This window comes from Brassica napus, chromosome C4 (assembly GCF_020379485.1).
Source record: "Brassica napus cultivar Da-Ae chromosome C4, Da-Ae, whole genome shotgun sequence".
Lineage (NCBI taxonomy): Eukaryota > Viridiplantae > Streptophyta > Magnoliopsida > Brassicales > Brassicaceae > Brassica > Brassica napus.
In genome coordinates, this window is record NC_063447.1 from 10,567,634 (window position 1) to 10,587,274 (window position 19,641).

General features: G+C 29.7%; 1 protein-coding gene across 1 annotated transcript; it reads right to left on the reverse strand.

The window, feature by feature from the left end:
- Nucleotides 1-7,764: 7,764 nt before the first annotated feature.
- Nucleotides 7,765-12,514, reverse strand: LOC106395600 (putative auxin response factor 21). Its single transcript, XM_048755455.1, has 11 exons — nucleotides 12,326-12,514; nucleotides 12,076-12,210; nucleotides 10,653-10,748; nucleotides 10,496-10,552; nucleotides 10,256-10,399; nucleotides 10,099-10,183; nucleotides 9,933-10,023; nucleotides 9,698-9,865; nucleotides 9,491-9,604; nucleotides 9,348-9,420; nucleotides 7,765-9,257 (listed from the first exon to the last, which is right to left on the reverse strand). Exons 1-11 carry the CDS (start codon nucleotides 12,512-12,514, stop codon nucleotides 9,111-9,113), a joined length of 1,299 nt encoding a protein of 432 aa, XP_048611412.1. The 3' UTR covers nucleotides 7,765-9,110.
- Between the last annotated feature and the right edge of the window lie 7,127 nt (nucleotides 12,515-19,641).

The window sequence follows — 19,641 nt, forward strand, 5'->3', positions numbered from 1 at the left end:
AGGCTTTAAAAATGAATTTTAACAATAAAACCCCTAACTATGTTTATTTCGGATAAAAAACCTTAAATTAAATATTTAATGTAAAAAAAACTTTAGTTAAGTATTTAACGTAAAAAATCTTAAAACTATTCCATTTTATTTAAGAAATTAGACTCTCTATCTACAACACTAATAAAGAACCTGGAGTTATCAGTAATCTATAGCTTAAATTTTTTTACCCTAACCAAACTTAGCTAAAGGTTTTTGCATTAAAAATCTAAAAAAATATTAAAAAGAGAAATTTCTTTTAATAACTCAAATCATACATATAATTACTATACTAACTCGTAAGCTTTTGTAATTACTATACTAAAACATTAGCCAAACAAAAAATACAAAAACCTTGCCCCCTTTTTTTTATTCACAAGAATGCCATTGAAAATTATTAATAGGAAAATGTTAATTTCGTAAGGGCACTTTATAATTCAGTTTTTGTTATAACTACGTAAAATGCAATTTCGATGAGAAAGCATTATAATAATTTCTTCAAAATATGAACTATTATAGTAATAACACAATAAATCTGTGTCATTTTACTTAACTTCCTTTAAACATTATGAAAAAATCTTAAATTTACAAAATTAGTACTTCAAATAAGCTATACAAATAGATGAGTTATATTTGCTTAAAATTCAACACTATATGCAATACAATTTGATATTTTTTTAAAAAAATTACATGCCTTTTAATCCAAATCGAACCGATCTCTTATGATAAATATATGAAGTGGTTTAAGCCTATGCTCCCAAAAATCTAAGAAAAATAAATTAAAATGAAATGAAATGTCATAGTGAAAGACAAGAAAAAAAAATGTAGGATATCGTCGGTGCATAAGTCATTCAAAATGCCACCAAGAAGACCATGAAAGACAAAGAGGATAGCGATTAACCTAATGTATTCTAAACTCTTTTTCGTGGTACATTACTATTATCTCAAATTTTGAATGTTAATTAAATAAAACTTCATATATTGCCTAAATCAGTGTACTAACCACTATGAAATTTCTATTCTCTAGAGAAACTAACAAAACAATATTCCGAACTTCTTTAAAAATATTCCTATGTCAGTGCAGGATGCAACTAAGCAATAAAGCAAGATTTTCATATTTTGATTTTGCTCAAAATCTGAAGGTTAATCCCTACGAAATTAAGTTTTTTCTGCAAGTGCTCTTTATATTGATGTTTACACTATTTAATGTTGCTTAAAATTTTCTAGCTACATTCTACATTTGTAATAATGTATTTTAAATCTCTTTCATGGTACATAGACATCGTCCCAAATTTTTTAACAATTAATTTAATAAAGATCTATATACTGCTTAAATCATTGGACTAACCACTATAAATATATATTCTCTAGAGAAACGGACAAAAACAAATTTCAAACCTTTTTGACAATCATCCTATGTCATTGCATGATGCAATTATGCAATAAAAAAATATTGTCATAATTTTTAAAATTTTCTCAAAATCTGAGGGTTAACACTCATACAAAATTTGATTTTCGGTAAATGCTTTATATAATGAAGTCTTCTCTGTTTAGTGTTGTTTAAAAATTTCTAACCACATTATAAATTTGTATTAATGTATTATATAATCTTTTTCATGGTACATGAGTATTGGCTTTAATTTTTCAACTATTAATTTAATAAGAACTTCATATATTGTCTAAATCAGTGGACAAACATGAAATCTCTATTCTCTAGAAAAAAAGACCCAATAAAGATTGCAAACCTCTTTGAACTTAATCCTACGTCACTTTAGGATGCATTTATTCCATAAAGCAAGATTTTTATATATATTTTTTTTAATAAAAATTTGAAGGTTAACTAATCCCTACGAAATATAGTTATGCAGTAAGTGTTCTATATATTTAAGTTTACACTCTTTAGTGTTGTTTAAAAATTTCTAACCACATTATATATTATGTATGCTAAACTATTTTTTATGGTAATAGACGTCGCTCTAATATTTTAACAATTAATTTTATAAAACTTTTTTACTGCTTAAATCAGTGGACTCTTCAGAGAAACATACACAAAAAAAGATTTCAAACCTCTTTAGTGTTGTTTACAAATTTATAACGATATTATACATTGTATTAATGTATGCTAAACTTTATTTCATGATACATAGACATCGTTAAAAAGTTTAATAATTAATTTAATAAAACTTTATTTACTGCTTAAATCAATGGAATAACCACTACAAAATATCTATTCTCTAGAGAAACAAACACAAAAAAGATTTCAAACCTCTTTGACTATCATCCTATGTCAGGGCAGGATGCAACAATGCAATAAAAAGTGATTGTTATAATTTTTTTTTTAAAATCTAATGGTTAACCCCTACGAAATTGAGTTTTCGGTAAATGCTCTATATAATGAAGTTTACACTCTTAAGTGTTGTTTAAAAATTTCTAACCATATTATACATTTGTATTAATATATTCTAAACTCTCTTTCATGGTACATGAGTATCGTCTCGAATTGTTTTACAGTTAATTTAATAGAATTTCAGTGTACTAACCACTATGAAATATATATTCTCTAGAGAAATGACACAAAAAAAGATTTCAAACCTTTTTGACCATCATCTTATGTAATTTCAGGATGCACTTATACAATAAAACAAGATTGCAATAGTTTTTGAAATTTTCTCAAAATCTGAAAGTTAACCCTCCTATGAGATTGAGTCTTCTGTTAAATGCTCTATATAATGAAGTTTACACTCTTTAGTGGTGTTTAAAAATTTATAACCACATTGTACATTTGTATTAATGTATTCTAAACTCTCTTTCATGATACATTAGTATTGTCTCAAATTTTAAATGTTAATTAAATAAAACTTCATATATTGCCTAAATCAGTGGACTAACCACTATGAAATCTCTATTTTCTAGAGAAACAAACACAAAAAAATCCAAACTTCTTTTAAAATATTCCTATGCCAGTGCATGATGAAACTATGCAATAAAGCAACATTTTGCATATTTTTGATTTTCGTGCATATTTTTGATTTTCTCAAAATCTGAAGGCTAACTCTACGAAATTAAATTTTTCGGTAAGTGCTATTTATATTGATGTTTACACTATTTAGTGTTGCTTAAAATTTTCTAGCTACATTCTAAATTTTTAATAATGTATTCTAAATCTCTTTCATGGTACATAGACATCGCTCTAATTTATTTAACAATTAATTTAATAAAGATCAGTATACTCCTTAAATCATTGGACGAACCATTATAAATATCTATTCTCTAAAGAAACGGACACAAAAAATATTTCAAACCTTTTTGACCATCATCCTATGTCAGTGCAGGATGCAATTATGCAACAAAACAATATTGTCATATTTTTGAATTGTTTCTCAAAATCTGGAGGTTAACACTCCTACAAAATTTGATTTTCGGTAAATGGTTTATATAATGAAGTTTTCTCTGTTTAGTGTTGTTTAAAAATTTCTAACCACATTATAAATTTTTATTAATTTATTATATAATATTTTTCATGGTACATGAGTATTGGCTTTAGTTTTTCAACTATTAATTTAATAAAACTTCATATATTGTCTAAATCAGTGGACTAACATGAAATCTCTATTCTCTAGAGAAAATGACATAATAAAAATTTCAAACCTCTTTGACCATAATCATATGTCACTTTAGGATCCAGTTATTCCATAAAACAAAATTTTCATATTTTTGATTTTTTATCAAAATTTGAAGGTTAACCCCTACAAAATTTAGTTTTTCGGTAAGTGCTCTATATATTTAAGTTTACAGTCTTTAGTGTTGTTTAAAAATTTCTAACCAAATTATACATTATTTTATAAAACTTTTTTACTGCTTAAATCAGTGGAGTAACCGTTATAAATATATATTCTTCAGATAAACGAACACAAAAAATATTTCAAATCTTTTTGACCATCATAATTTGTCAGTTAAGGATGCAAATATGCAATAAAACAAGTTTTTCATATTTTTAATTTTTTTCTTAAAATCTAAAGGTTAATACCCCTACGAAATTGGGTCGTCGGTAAATTCTCTATAAATAAAGTTTACGCTCTTTATTGTTGTTTAAAATTTTCTAACCAAATTCTACATTTGTATTAATATATTATAAACACTATTTCATGGTACATTACTATCCTCTCTAATTTATAAAAAATAATTTAATAAAAATTCATATATTGCCCAAATTAGTGGACTAACACTATTAAATCTCTATTCTCTAAAGAAACGAGCACAAAAAGATTCCAAACATCTTTGAGTATCATCCTATGTCAGTGCAAGATGAAACTATGTAATAAAACAATATTGTCATATTTTTTAGTTTTATTCTCAAAATCTGAAGGTCAAAGATGCTTAAATTTTTTTCGGTAAATGCTCTATATACCGAAATTGAGTCTTTTCGGTAAATGCTCTATATATTGAAGTTTACACCCTTTAGTGTTGCTTAAATTTTTCTAACTACATTCTAAATTTGTAATAATATATGATAAATTCTCTTTCATGATACTTAGACATCAATCTAATTTTTTAACAATTAATTTAAAAAAACTTTATATAATGCTTAAATCAGGGGACTAGCCACTATAAAATATATATTCTCTAGAGAAATAGACACAACAAAGAATTCAAAACTCTTTAACCATCATACAATTTCAGTTCAGGATTCACTTATGCAATAAAACAAGATTGTCATATTTTTTTATTTTTGTTTTCAAAATCTGAAGGTTAACAACCCCTTCGAAATTGAGTTTTTGGTAATTTCCTTATATAATGAAGTTTACGCTTTTTAGTGTTGTTTAAAAATTTTCAACCACATTATACATTTGTATTAATGTATTCTAAACTCTTTTTCAAGGTACGTGAGTATTGTCTTTAGTTTTTTAACAATTAATTTAATAAAACTTCATAAATTGCCCAAACGAGTGGTCTTACCACTATGACATCTCTATTCTCTAGAAAAACGGACTCATAAAATATTCTAAACATCTTTGACCATCATCCTATGGCACTTCAGGATGCAATTATTCCATAAAGCAATATTGTCATATTTTTGAATTTTTATCAAAATCTGAAGGTTAACCCCTACGAAATTTAGGTTTTCTGTAAGTGATCTATATATAGAAGTTTACACTCTTTAGTGTTGTTTACAAATTTATAACCATACTATACATTGTATTAATGTATGCTAAACTTTCTTTCATGGTACATAGACATCGCTTAAAAGTTTAATAATTAATTTAATAAAATAATTAATTTAATAAAATTTTATATACTGCCTAAATCAATGGAATAGCCACTACAAAATATCCATTCTCTAGAGAAACATACACAAAAAAGATTTCAAACCTCTTTGACCATCATCCTATGTCAGTGCAGGATGCAACAATGCAATAAAAAAAGATTGTTATATTTTTTTAATTTTTTCTAAATCTAATGGTTAACCCCTACGAAATTGAGTTTTCGGTAAATGCTCTATAATTCTTGTTAACCTTATTTCTAAGTCGCAATCCCAAATCTACAATAGTTCTCTATAAAAATGAAAAAATTACAAAAATATAAGGTTCGTAAAACAACTATTTAAAAAATGCAACCTATTGATGAAAAATTCTGGAAAAATACTCATCTATCAACAAAAATTCTAGTTATCCTAATTTCAAACTCACAATCCTGAATCTACAATAGTTCTCTATAGAAATAAAAAACTTTCCAGAAATAGGAGTTTCTGTAAAAATTATTGAATATAAAACCTATTGATGAAAAAATGTGAAAGAATACTCATCTATCAACAAAAATTCTTGTTATCATAATTTCAAATTCACAATCCCAAATCTACAATAGTTTTCTATAGAAATGAAAATTTTCCAAAAATAGCATTTTTTGTAAAAATTATTGTTATCCTTATTTCTAAGTAACAATTCCAAATCTACAATAGTTCTTTATAAAAATAAAAAAATATCCATAAATAGCAGGTTTTAAAAAAAAATATTTTAAAAATGCAACCTATTGATGAAAATTTCTGTTTTAAAAATGCAACCATTGTTTGCTAATTTTTTCATTCTTGTCAAGGTCCAGCGAAATAAATTCTAGACCTGGTCATTTTACCCGAACACTCATCGTAAGTCTCTCTGATTATCCTGCTACTTTTATAAAATTTCCGATCACATATATGTTTAGCTGTCCAATTTAATTATTATCGTTTTTCTGTTACGATTACAGTGTTATAAATGTTTGCGATCTATCTCTTGATAGCAGGGAGTTCACTGCAATTGTCGAAAAGTCTTCACATTTACCTGCCAAGGTATGAATAGTCGATCACTGCAGCAGTACATATGTATATTTCTATTACACGTCCTCATTGGAATGCACGTTGTATTTGCTAGGTATGAAGACACTCAGCATTGAGAGACCCCATACTGTTCCACAGAACCTCAGCCAGTTTGATTCTGGTATCACCGTATCACCATTATGCTTCTAATTCAAGCTCACGTTGTAGAGGGTGCTGATGTCTGCAAATGCATTACTCCGGATGTCCTTGACGTTGAGGTGGAAAGAATGTCAGTCATGATCTATGAAGATAACCTTGGAGTCCTCTGATTTGAGTGACCTAATCTTTCTGTTTTTTTTTTTTGTTTTGAGTTGTTGTGGAGGACCATCCTCTCATGGGTCGGTCATTTGCATAAAACTTTGGTACTGATTTCTCTATGTGTAATAACGCATCCTCGTTCTCTCTAATGACCTTCTTTTTAACAATGACACTCAATGGCCAACTTTAAATATACTCATCCAATATTATTCTTAGCCGGCTACAAACAATACAAAGACATATTAACTTAAATAATTGGCAACAATGACAATCAGGTTTCAATGGAGCAAACTAATATTTTGGCGACTGGCTGCATTACCAAAATATTATGAAGTAAGCTTCTGTAACTACAAAAGTCTGCAACCAATACACAGAGATGGAGGAGTGGTACAACTATTTGAGAAACACTGTATTAGCTGGCCAATTATTCTTTTATACATTGATTATTGCATTAAACTACTACTCATGAGATTTCATGTTCATAATAAATTTTAGGTGCCCATCATCATTAACTTCTACGACCAAATAAATACGAGCATGTACGGATTGAAAAAATAATCTAACAAAGTTAATGCAGAAGACAGAACATGCAGGGCCGGTTCAATGGTGTCATGGGCCCTGGGGCAACAAAAAAAAATTAATTTCCAAACTATTATTTAAAAAAAAAAAAATCTGATAGATATATGTTTTTTTCAAAATACTAGAAGTATTTTTAAAAATAAATTTATGGAAATAAAAAAAATACTTTCATATAAAAAAATTTTTGGACCCTTTTTCTTATTTTTAATATAAAAATACATGTATTCTTTAAAAAAATCGGGCCCTTATCTATTAAGAAATAGGGGGACAACGGATTGAGCCCGGGGTGGTCGCACCGCTCGGCCCCTATCTAAGCCGGATCTGAGAACAGGTTTTAAATCATAATTTATTACTTTCGAGTTATCTGCGTAGTGCATGAGACAGCTCTGTCATTTGGCTTCCTTTCAGTAGCCAACAACACGTAAAAGGGGAGGGGATATATCTTAAGTTAATCATTACCATCTCCCCCAGTTATCTTTTAAACCATTTTAGCTTCCAACCTATAATACACCTACTCTTAACGGTAAGGGAGAGCATGACTGTTTGTTCTTTTCGTCTATCCTACTTACAATACAAAGCCCACATGATTTATGTTTTGGGCATTTTCCTAATTAGTAAATTCTTGTGGGATTTTGGCCTAATTCACTCTTGTTTTAATCCATTACCCATATAAGCTTTAAAACGATTTGGATATGATTTGGTTTTGGGTTGGTTTACTCCCCTACCCACAATAATAAACATGCCAGAAAGATATTTGAAATGAAAAAAAAATGAAAGATATGTGTTTCATTTAAAACTTCAATCAATAGACAAAACATCAATCATTAAATGCCAAAGCACTCCATAATATACTCTTAAGTTATAAGTCACACACATTTCCAAGTCTTATCTTGAATAAATTATAAAATAAGCAAGTTTTACATTTTTTAAACCAAAACCCTCTTTAATTATTGTTGACATCTGGTGGTAAGATTGTTGTTGTCAACCTTGGGTCACCTTCAGCGAATTTGTTATCTGCATTCACTATTTTGGCATCGTTTTCTGAATATATGAATATTTTCTGCGCCGTACTGCAAAATTTGCTACAAAAAATAAAAAAATACTAACTAATTTTTCCAAGTATTAAGAAAAAAGAAAGTAAAAACTTACGGCCACGGATCATCGCCAAGAAGCATCATATCTCCATCAGCGTTTATAAAAACTATTTTCCATTGATTGTGCATATGCAACTTGTCTTTGATATCAAAGAGTCTTTCTAGTTCATCGATCAACTGATTGTATCCATCAAAAACAGTTAAATCCATAGTTCTTTCTACGGCACCTTCCATGCAAACCTGATCAATAACCATATCAAAAGCAGATGAACTTTATAGTCATCTAAATCTATTAAGTATATGCAATTTTTATTAAAAATCTAAGATCAGAATAACAACATACTTTTTTTAATGAAAACCCATGTTTTAGTTGTACCTAATAGATAGTTTTTAACTTGACTAATAAGTACAAAATAAGAAGATGGTGATCAATTTCATACCTTAGTTTTAGTTTGGATGTGGTCAACCTTTTCTTCTTCAAAGATTTTAGAAATCTTAGATTTTTTATATGAGTGAGTTGGTTGTACGGGATCCTTTGTTTTTGCAGGAACTGTTAGATCAACTCCAAACAGTCTGTAGCTAGCAGCCTCGGTCGTAGTTGACGTTTCTTTCATTGCTTGAACCATTTGCTCATTGTAGTTGGGTTTGGAAATGCTAGGGAATGAGTAGCTCACTGAAGATTGTATGCTCGTCTGTCCAATTTCTAGTCCTTGGATCAATGTAGGAACCCACATATTTGAACATATAAGAAGAAATAAAATGATAAATAATTCACAATGATGTTTTAACTTATTGAGTAGTGTTTACTTACCAAAATCATTTATTTCACTTTGACGTTTGTTTTTTAGAAAAACTGATTTGAGAATGTTCGATGAATGTGTTAAAGGCTCGATCTCCCATGGAGATACCTTATCAGGTCTTGGAATTGTTGCAGCTTCATTCCATTGTAGCTATACAATAAAGTTAGTGGATATTATTTATTACTGTATAAAAAATATTCTAAAATAATATAACTAAAGTAGAAATAGTACTGATCTGACCTCTAGACTTCGCCATTCTGAATCCTTCCAATGAGTGGAGAAATCTTTCACTCCTACTATTGTTCCATAGTATCTAGTGTAGTAAAATCATTTGCGTAAGTAATCATATTTCCAAAAAAGTAAAATAAATGTTCAAGATTTACCTTATTTCACTAAAATCTCTTCCTTCGAATTTCATCAAAAATCTGGAGCCTACACTAAATTTCCTATTCACTCCATCTATAAATTTATCAAAGTTGACAAGGAACTGGCTCGACCTGATATCATCGCATCAATAATAAATAAAAGTGTATTTGCTGAACTAACCATTTGCATAATGTTTAATTTAATAAGAATTTTTTTTTCTTTACCTTGGCTTATAGAACACAACAAACATACATTTTCTTTCGATAGCATTCAATGCAGTAGCAACTACACCATGGTGCATACTCTGTTTTGAAATTACTGGTGATGGTATGTTGTGTTGTTGATGATGAGCTGATTTTCTGATTCCAACTCGCGATTCTCCATTCTCTCCTCTGTGATAAAAATAGTTAAAATCCAAAGTACAAAAAACAAATAAGATGTAAAATGAAAAAAATATACCGGAGAAATACAAAACAGTCTCCAACAACCAAATTTTTTCCTTTTGCAAACTCATTCCAACCAGATGTGAAAAGATGTCTTTGTGGCGTACCTAGTTGATTGTTTGTGAGAAAATAAAGTTTAGTAATTAATATTCTCAATTTTGATATCAATAAAAATTTGTTACCTCTTAAAGTGTGTTTAAAGCTCCATTCATGACCATGAATATCTTTAGCAATTACCTCTTGACTTGGTGTTAGCTGAAATGTATCCTAAAAAACTTTTTGGTGAAAAATTTTATATAAAATTTTGCAATTTGAGTCAATATAAGTCAGTGTTAATACCAGCAGAGGAAGACATTCAATGGCATGTCTTTTATTCAAAACAAAACTACCCTTTTTATTGGTGTCAGAAGCACTTAACACCTTAGTAAAATAGTTAATGTTTTGTATGTTGTTTTCATGTCTAGGAGTTGGGATTTCAACTTCCTAAAAAAATTAAAATTCAAAATAGATATTAAAATAGATATTAAGAAAACCTGAAATTATGTTATTAAATAAATAAAATATTATTTTGCCACTCACAGATGTATCAGGTAACAAAGAAATTTCTGCATAAATTTCATCTGTTGTTGTCTCTACCTAAGACCATGTATAAAATATACCCAAATCAATATCACTAATTCAGTATAGCTTATGTGCATCTTATAAATAAGAAACATAAATAATCAATAAAACATACCTTCAGCTTGATACTAAAAACATTGCAGCAAATTTTTGAAGGAATATCAAAAATCGGTTTTAGTTGACAAAGTTCGTCGTTCATAGATGTAACTAGCTGGTTATACCATCAAATTTATGAGTAAGTTTTGCAAATCAAAACATATACGAAAGAATATAATAAGTTTGTAAAAAATAAAAAAATATTGCCTGCTCTATATGCCCTTGAGGAAAATAATTTATTTTTTCTCCAACTTTTGGAAGATGAAACAGAGGACCAGCACATAACTTCCATAATTGATTATACAAATAGTTATTGGTTCCATCAGTAGCTACACAAACAGCAAAAATATAATTATGGATAAATCTATTTCATCAATCGAAAACCAAACACAAATCCAAAAATTTCTCACTTATACCTAAAAATCCAGGTTGCATATGCATGATTTGACCACTCGCCATCAGCAATTTCTCACTTATTTCTGTTCGAACAATTTTGTTTTGAGACAATTTTTTTTTAATATTTCCACAAATTTGATATGTATCAGTATTTATAGGTAAAACAATATTGAAATAGTACATCAAAATATATTCGGATACGAGTTCTGACTAATAATTTTAACAAGTTACCAAAAAATGTCGGTCAAAGATGTATCTTTTAGAAAGACCAAAAGTTATTCAATATCAATAAATTATCAATTACGTTTCTAAATATATTATAATATTGTTAAAGAAAGGTCATGGACTAAACCCGCCTCATAATTAGATGGATATGCCTTTGGAAAAACGACAAAACAATGGTTTTCCCTAAGAGAAGTCAAAGGTAGAGTCTATGGATCCTCTGCTCGAAAATTATTGCATTCTTAGCTCTTTCATTAATAGGAAACTTACAAAACAGGGATTATAAGTGATGTTATAGGGACCATTCCATCATTTACATCTTTGATTAAAATTTACCAAAAAAAGTCATATGTTTCTACACGATACATACGTGTATAGGCAGTGGACCAATGGATCCACAATCTACATCATCACAGCTATCGGGCCACATCGGAACATCACTGCAAGTTCCTTATACAAAAATCAGTGTCTTCAGCGAAATCATAGACAATATATTTCCACCTTTGGAGAAGCCCAATAAACTTTCTAGCTGACCACTGAAGGAAAGCTTCATTGAATCCTCTATAGGAAATCATCTCAAGGTAATAAGGGGTAGCAAAGAAATTAATCCCACAAAAAGGAATTTTAAGTTCATTGAAGAAGCAGGAGGATCGATTGTGTGCAGCTAGAATTTGATTCATTAAAAAATGTGGAAAAGAAAAAAAACACTAACACAAATTATGCTATCACTTAAACTTCCCTGAGAAACATATTCTTGTATATATCCATTAATCACACTAACACAAGAGGATAGATGCATTTTTTTTTTTGTCTATAGGCCCAACTTTGTAGTAGACATTTTCATCGTTGTTTGCAAACAATATCTTGTTCTTAGGCAAATCAAATACTACAACTACTCTGGCCAGAAACGCCCTCCCCAAAATCAAAGGTGTATTAAAACCATTGCCCATATCCACCACCTAAAAATCAATTAGATCAACACAATTTACAACTTTCACATCAAGAAAATTAATAAAGACTTGGTGGAAAAGTCTACAAACTGCATAGTCAGCTTATGAACTCATGTAACAAGACCCAATATCTCATCAACGTACTTAGATATGAGACTAATCGTGGACCCATTATCATGAGAGAAGCAATGTACTCAACCCCTGATATCAAACATGGAACAACAAACTTCCCATGATCGTCTATCTTGGGTAATTTTCTCATCGATGAACATGCATTCCTAGCCTTAACAAACAGTGCCACAATCTCCCTCATGGTTTATCTGGTGTTATTGAATTACTGGCCCAAATGGTAGTTATCACAAGCGTCTTCGAATGATATATTAAGAGAAATATTAATCATTCTTATGTAAGACATCCAAAGTCTTCTAACTTATAGGCTCTCTCAAATGTTGTGGCTCAACATATGGCACGTTAGGCACATAAGAAGATTGAGATGCATGCTTCTCGATGTGCTATGCTCTTTCCTCGACATCCTCCTTTAAACTAATGACTTTTTCAGTTTCTGTCCCTCGTAGTTGTGACAACGTTACATTGAGCTCTAATGTTTACCTCTATCTTTCCAGGATGATGTATTTCTTAACGTTTAATGGCTTCATTATTTTGGGCATTTTAAATCTCCAACTCCTTCACATGAGTGTCCACTGAGTCGAATTTGGTGTTGAAATCATTGTACATCTCATCTACTCTGGAATTGCATGCTTTCCAGAGTTTATCAATATATAATACTAAGGACAACCACAACAAAGAATTTATACATAATCAAAACAAAGAACAAAATTAATGGGAAAATATAATTAACATAAAAATAAAATGATTTTAAGAACGGTCAATACACAGTTAAATCTGGATACTGGGTGCCTCGAAATATACTGCAAAGTGATGAAGAAAAAGAAGTTCTGGAGTCGAGTATAACCAAACTTAAAGTCTTCGCTTGAAAAATAAAAGCACCTCAGAAGATATGTCATCTTATTTGACAACTAATAACATGACATGTGGTGGTCGTAAGGAATCTGGTCCACCTAAACCTGTAACGCAATAATTATTGTCCAAAATGTAGAGAACCAAAAGAAACTGTTACGCATGCGATCTTTGAATGTCCATCATCCAGACTAGAAACAAGCAGCTTCTCTAGCCTCCATATAAACCATCATCAACAGTCTTGTGACGCCACCACATTGTCTTCTAGCGTAGTTGAAAGATGCCCAGACCATTGACACACACAGCCACAGTGACGCCTTGGAGCAACATACCACTTTTTTGACTCAAGACCACGCCTCAGCTCCACGAAGAAGAAAGGGTCGCTTCCATACCTCCGTCAAAGAGCCTCCACTTTGAAAATATGATTCATATATGATATATAACCAAATCATTTCAAATGCAAATAGATATCAAACAAAATATACAATTTTCTACGCGAAGCGTAAACCATCCCTTAGTGTCCATTATAAAAAACTTACATGTTAATTAATAAGTATAGTAGATGGTTTCCATTGCCAACGAATGAATAATATTTTTAAACAATATTTAAATAAAAACATTTTATTACATTTAGTTTTAAGTTCATTACTTTTTAAAAAGTATCAAGTAATCATTTGTAGTGTTTATTTAGTTAAATTTCTAAGTTGATAGTATCTAAATTAGTTTAGTTTAATAAAAATATTGCAATTATCCAAAATAATAGTTTATATACTATTTTATTTTTTAAAACAGAAAAAATTAGTAAAATATATAGTTGCTTTTAGTTAAAAGATTTAACTTACAAAATATATTTATTAAACTTAATGAATGGAATAGTAATCACTCAATTAAATTATTTTATCGCAACAAAACTTTAAATACGTTTAATTTACAAATTTTATTAGGCTTATCATTACACTGAGTAATATACTTAATATTTTTTTATATATTTAACTATCTAATAAAAAGTATAAATATTTATATAATTTTTTTATTTTGATATGATAATTTAAAATTTATTAAAATGTCTAAAACTCTTGTCAAAATACAAAAATATTTATAATAATTTGATCATGTTATTATAAAGTATATGGTGATGACACAATTTCCTAAAAGCATCATTAAACTTTTGTAAAAATAGATAACTTTTGGAAGTATGAAGTACATATTATTTTACAAAAAAAGTATTTGAATATTTAAAAATATTAAAAATACTTTAATACAAAGCACTTTTATTTACATATGATAATTATAGTATCATTTATATATTATATTTTAAAAATAAAAAACATAGAAAGTTTGTAGAAAATTTTAATTATGAAAAAATAATTAAAAGAATGAAATATTTTGTTACAGTTTTACCGTATATGTATGATTTCTTATTAGAAACATCCAAAATATATAAATAATAAAATAAATAAATATTTTAATTTTTTATTAGTTTTTTAATTTGTAGTTTATAATAAATTTTATCTAAAATTCAAACTATTCTGCTTAACTTTTTAATTATGGTAGTTACTATATACTTATTGGTTTATATTTGAATTTCTATAACTAAATTTTGTCATATTTATGTTAAGCTATGTCATAATTATATAGTATACATGTCATTATCTTTACTATGCCATGTCACCATTTTCCTTAGAATGGCTGTGGTGATGACTTCTATACAAACCACTTTTTAAATAGTATCCTTTTAGGTTTGCATTTCTGGCATGTGAACAACATTGACCAATGGGCTAAAAGATTTGATGATTTGGCAATGTTTAGGAAATGTCATGTCCACATACGAAGGACAATGTGCTAAAGTCGAATTTGATCCAATATGGATTTAATTTTTAGGTTATGATTACTCTGCTTCTAATAATGTTTCAAACTTTAGTTTGTCGCAGTAAGGCTCCATTTTAAACCTCTAATATAGATTAAATTAAAATCTAATTTTTTTTTAAGTTTGTTAAGAGGGATTTTACAATCTAACATATGTAAATTGAAATCTAAACATTTCCAACCGTCATAAATAGTCTGCCAAAGTATATATTCATATAAAATTTGTGTCATATTATTATAGTTTGTATCCAAAATATAGAGTTACAGATAGAAAGGTATTTTCTGTATTCATTATATCAAAGGAGAATATACGTCAATGATACTATCGTATCAAACAAATAATTAAATTGATACACCATATATTATTCTTAACCTAATTTATAAATCAGATTCTCACAGAAATCTTATATAAACACTGTAGAAACGACAAATTAAGTAGATTTAAAAATATCATTAAATGTGTATCGACAACTTATGTAGAGAAACAGATTGGATTGTTCGTGTGAAGGATTAAAAGTATATGTAAAGAACATATCACTCACCAAGGTAAAACACTTAGTTTGGTGTTGATTGAGGAGAAAGTATAATTAATCCTTAACTACTCTATAACTTATATTTTTTCTATGTGTATGTAATTGATTGGAATTATTATAAGGGTCTTAAAATTCAAGCAAGAGTTAGAAAAAAAATTATTTGTCGGTATGAACCTTTTCTAATCGAAAGAACTTGGGTGGAGATTGAAGATTTATGCCTCGCTGCTAACATGTAGATGAAGAACATGATGATTACATACCATTTATTATGTTGTTTATCATATCTACTACTATCAAGAGAATTTAATACATGGAAGGTTAAATATTTACACTCCTTTTTATGTTAATTTGTAAATATTTTAAATGTTCTCTGATATATATTTCACTGTTTTTGCAGTCACAAGAAAATATATCAGTGGAAAAAGGTTTATAACTCATACTTAAATTAAACTAAATGATAGTTTCACCTTCTTTGACAGTGTCAAACTAAATGTATTGTCTTTAGATAATGTTCTTATTCAACATCAATGTTAAAAAGAGTTTTGTTTATTCATTTTGTGGGTTGTTTTGTAGTTATTATACCATTCTTTTGTCTTTCATATCAACCTTTAAAAGTAATAGTTTTGTCCTTTATTAAGTATATCACCAAGTAAATCGATATTGTCTGATGAACATGCAAATGAAAAAACAGGTTCAAATGGCTGAGAAGATCGACTTGAAAATGATACGTCCTTTTCAAGAAGAGTATGGCTTAACTCCCCAAGAAGGTTTTAAAAATACAATTTGAACATGTCTTTTTGAATAAGAGTATACCATTCCTGTATTTCACATCAACCTTTAAATACTTATAATATCTACATTAAGAGCATTAAAATGTTAATGTAAGAATCAAATACAAGAATGATATTTATGCCCGTACAAGCGTGCGGGCCATCCACCTATACTACATATAAAATTCAGAATGATATATTACATACAAGTAAACAATAAGTTAACATATGTATGTCTTCATACTGTTGCCGAAAATGATAGTTTTTATATAAGAGAATACAACTAATAGTCATAACTCATACAGAAATGTAAACATCAAATCTATGGATCATATTTAAGCCAGCACAAGCAGGCGTATCGTCTACCTAGTTTATCAAAAACTGTATAACTAATTACTTTTTTTTAGTTTTTACATTTATAATTAAAGAAAGTATATTTAAATTATATTTTTTTTACATTTATAATTAAAGAAAGTATATTTAAATTAAATTTTAATGTAAATTTTGAGCCAAAAAAAATAGATTTTTAAATATATGTGCATCAATACAAAACATATGAAACAGGGGGAGTAACAAACTATTCTTGATCGTCAGACAAAAAAGACTAATTATTAATCTTGGACAAACCAAGTAACAAACACATCATAAGGGTGATTTGTGCTAGTTCTTAAAGCCATCTCCAACCTAAGTACAAAACACTATTTTAGTGTATTTTTACACAAACACCTTCTCTAACCCAACACTAAAAATCACATCATTTTAGTGTAATACTTTCACAAAAGTTTAGTGTGATACTATTCATTATACTAAAACACTATTCACTTATTTTATTAATAAAATATATAATTAAAAATGTTAAATTAAAAAAATAAATACATATAATATTATAAAATAATTTTTAGTGTGAAGTTTGATGTTGTAGTTGGAGATGAACTTTTTTTAGTGCTAAAAAAACACTGAAATAGTATTTAATGTGATTTTGACTATGTGATTAGCTCCAAGATTGGATTATTTATTCACAACACTCAGTCTCATGTATTTGTTGTGCATATCAAAGAAGATGACAGAAGAGTTTAATCGCAAACCTTAATTGAAAGCACCTAACATCCTTGGTTCTTTACAAAATTTGCAATGCTAATTAGTTTTGACTAAAGATAGATAACCAAACTTAAACGAGAGCTGAAACAATAGCCCTTGCTAAAGTAAGATTTGCAGCCTGGTCAGAGACGTCGTGTGGGTTAACTTGATACTTAAGCGTCTTCATCTGATAAACCCTGAGATAACGTCCCACCCAAACAGAGGCTTTACCACCAAATCTATGTAGAACTTAGAAGCAAAGAGGTCAATTCAGTTGGGAAAGAACAGTCCTTTCTTCTTGATGATACATATTCAGTGGCAAGATGCTGCTCCATGTTTTGAATCGCAGACAGGATTTGTTTAATGTCATTGGACCCTATGGCTTCATCAAGACGAGACTTGCTTAGACTCAGGTTTGTCACTCTTACACTCAGGTCTCTGATAACCCTCTCGTGATCAACTGATCATAGACACGTTGTTCCGCATCAAATATAGCTTTATTCGCATTCAAAACCGCAGATTCCAGCTCACTAGCTTCTTTGTTACTTTTGTTGTTGTTGTTGTTTTCAACAGCTCCACAAAATGTTCTTAAGCTACTGCATCGATATAAAGAAGATGTAGCCGTCCTTGCCGTATAAATCTGAATCATGAAATTAAAACATGCGTTTATTTTGTGTACATTCTTCAACGATGAATGTTAAGTTTAGAGCCTTAGAGGAGAAGCGTACGATAGCACGAAGCAGCATATCGTTCCTCTCCTTCGCGACTCCTGTCTTTGCGGCGGCTGTGGAAAGTGAGAGATCTCGCAGGGTTCGGCTTTTCTTTCCTTTAAAACGCTGCAGTTTACTGTCGGTTAAAAGTATTGGGCCTCAATTAGTATTAAACGTCAGTTTACTTGATTGGTGTGCACTTTCATGCCACAAATACAATCCCCGTCTTCTATTTGACATCCCCTGCCACTGCCATTTATTAATAATGTCTGCACGTGATGTCATCCTTCATCCTTTTTTTTTTTTTTTTGATAATCGAGTGTCCTGGCTGCACCGTGGTGGTCCAGACTAGAGACCGAAGCGAGCAATGACGCTACCAGAGCGTCACCATGTGGCTCACCGCGAACGGTCTTCGGTTTCGGGCGCTGGGGTTCCGCATGTGAATTCCTCAGTGGCCGGGTTTCGAACCCAGGTGGCGGAACTCATAGCCGTGAGCCTTTTACCACCAGAGCATCCTTCATCCTTGTGTGATAACTGGTATGTCATGCTAATTTTTTTTTTTCTAACATGTTAATTTTTATGATTGTTGATTGATAATGATTTTGTTGTAGAGGTTTGTTCTCCGTTGTTGTGGAAGTGCCATTCATTTTTGATAAGGGTGTTCTTACAAAACATTGTTTGAATGTCCTCACTATATGATTTAATTTGATCAGAGTCCAGAGACTTTGTTAACAGTGAGTGTTGTGTTTGGGAGGAAATTCAGTTGCAATTTTTTTTTTGTTTGTTTTTGGTGGTACGTATTTCAAACTCTTTTTATTTTTTAAAAAAAACAGGAAGACAAATTTTTTTCTGATTTTGGAAGTAAGAAAGTAATGGTGAAATCATAGTCTACACAATTCTCATAAAACTAATCTTAGCACACTTATTAAGTCATCCAAGACTGGCGATGTCTGTGTGACCAAATAAATGTTAGTTAGGATACGATAATATCAAATCAGAATAGTCTCCGCATATTCTTGTATACCTAAGAAACGATAGATATCACCAAGCCATATACGCTTTCATGGTATCGAAGTCTAGAAAGATACTGGCTCTCTTAATCAATTCTTCTCTGCGATCTTTCTCTTCTCTCCATCTCTTTCTTTCTCATCTCTTCTTCTCCCACTTGCGATTTATTGCCATGGCCACCCCCACATCCTCTGCTAATTCTGCTGACAAACCATTCGGGCATCAGTCAAATCCGAGCATACATTCCCATCGTGCTCAACCTTGACAAAATGAATTATGATGTGTGGAGAAAGATCATTGAAACACACTTGTCTCCCCTTTGGAATCATTGATCATCTTCACCTACTCCAGCAACTGAGAAAACATGGAAAGATCATGATGCACAAGTCAAGAGAAACGAAGTGCTTCTGTGAGAAAAGCCAATTTGCACCAGATGACCTGAAAAATACAAAATCTGTCCTGGAGAGCCCAACTTCTTCACAGGAAAAAAAAGCTTGG

Bases quoted from the DNA above. Each gene is read 5' to 3' on its own strand.
- LOC106395600 (XM_048755455.1), bottom strand. From the start codon at position 12,514: ATGAGGGAGATTGTGGCACTGTTTGTTAAGGCTAGGAATGCATGTTCA. The intron at 12,211-12,325 runs GTCTTGTTACAT...ATTGATTTTTAG, and splicing joins GTACGTTGATGAGATATTGG to GTGGTGGATATGGGCAATGG. The intron at 10,400-10,495 runs GTGAGTGGCAAA...TAATTTTTTTAG, and splicing joins CTTTGTTACCTGATACATCT to GAAGTTGAAATCCCAACTCC.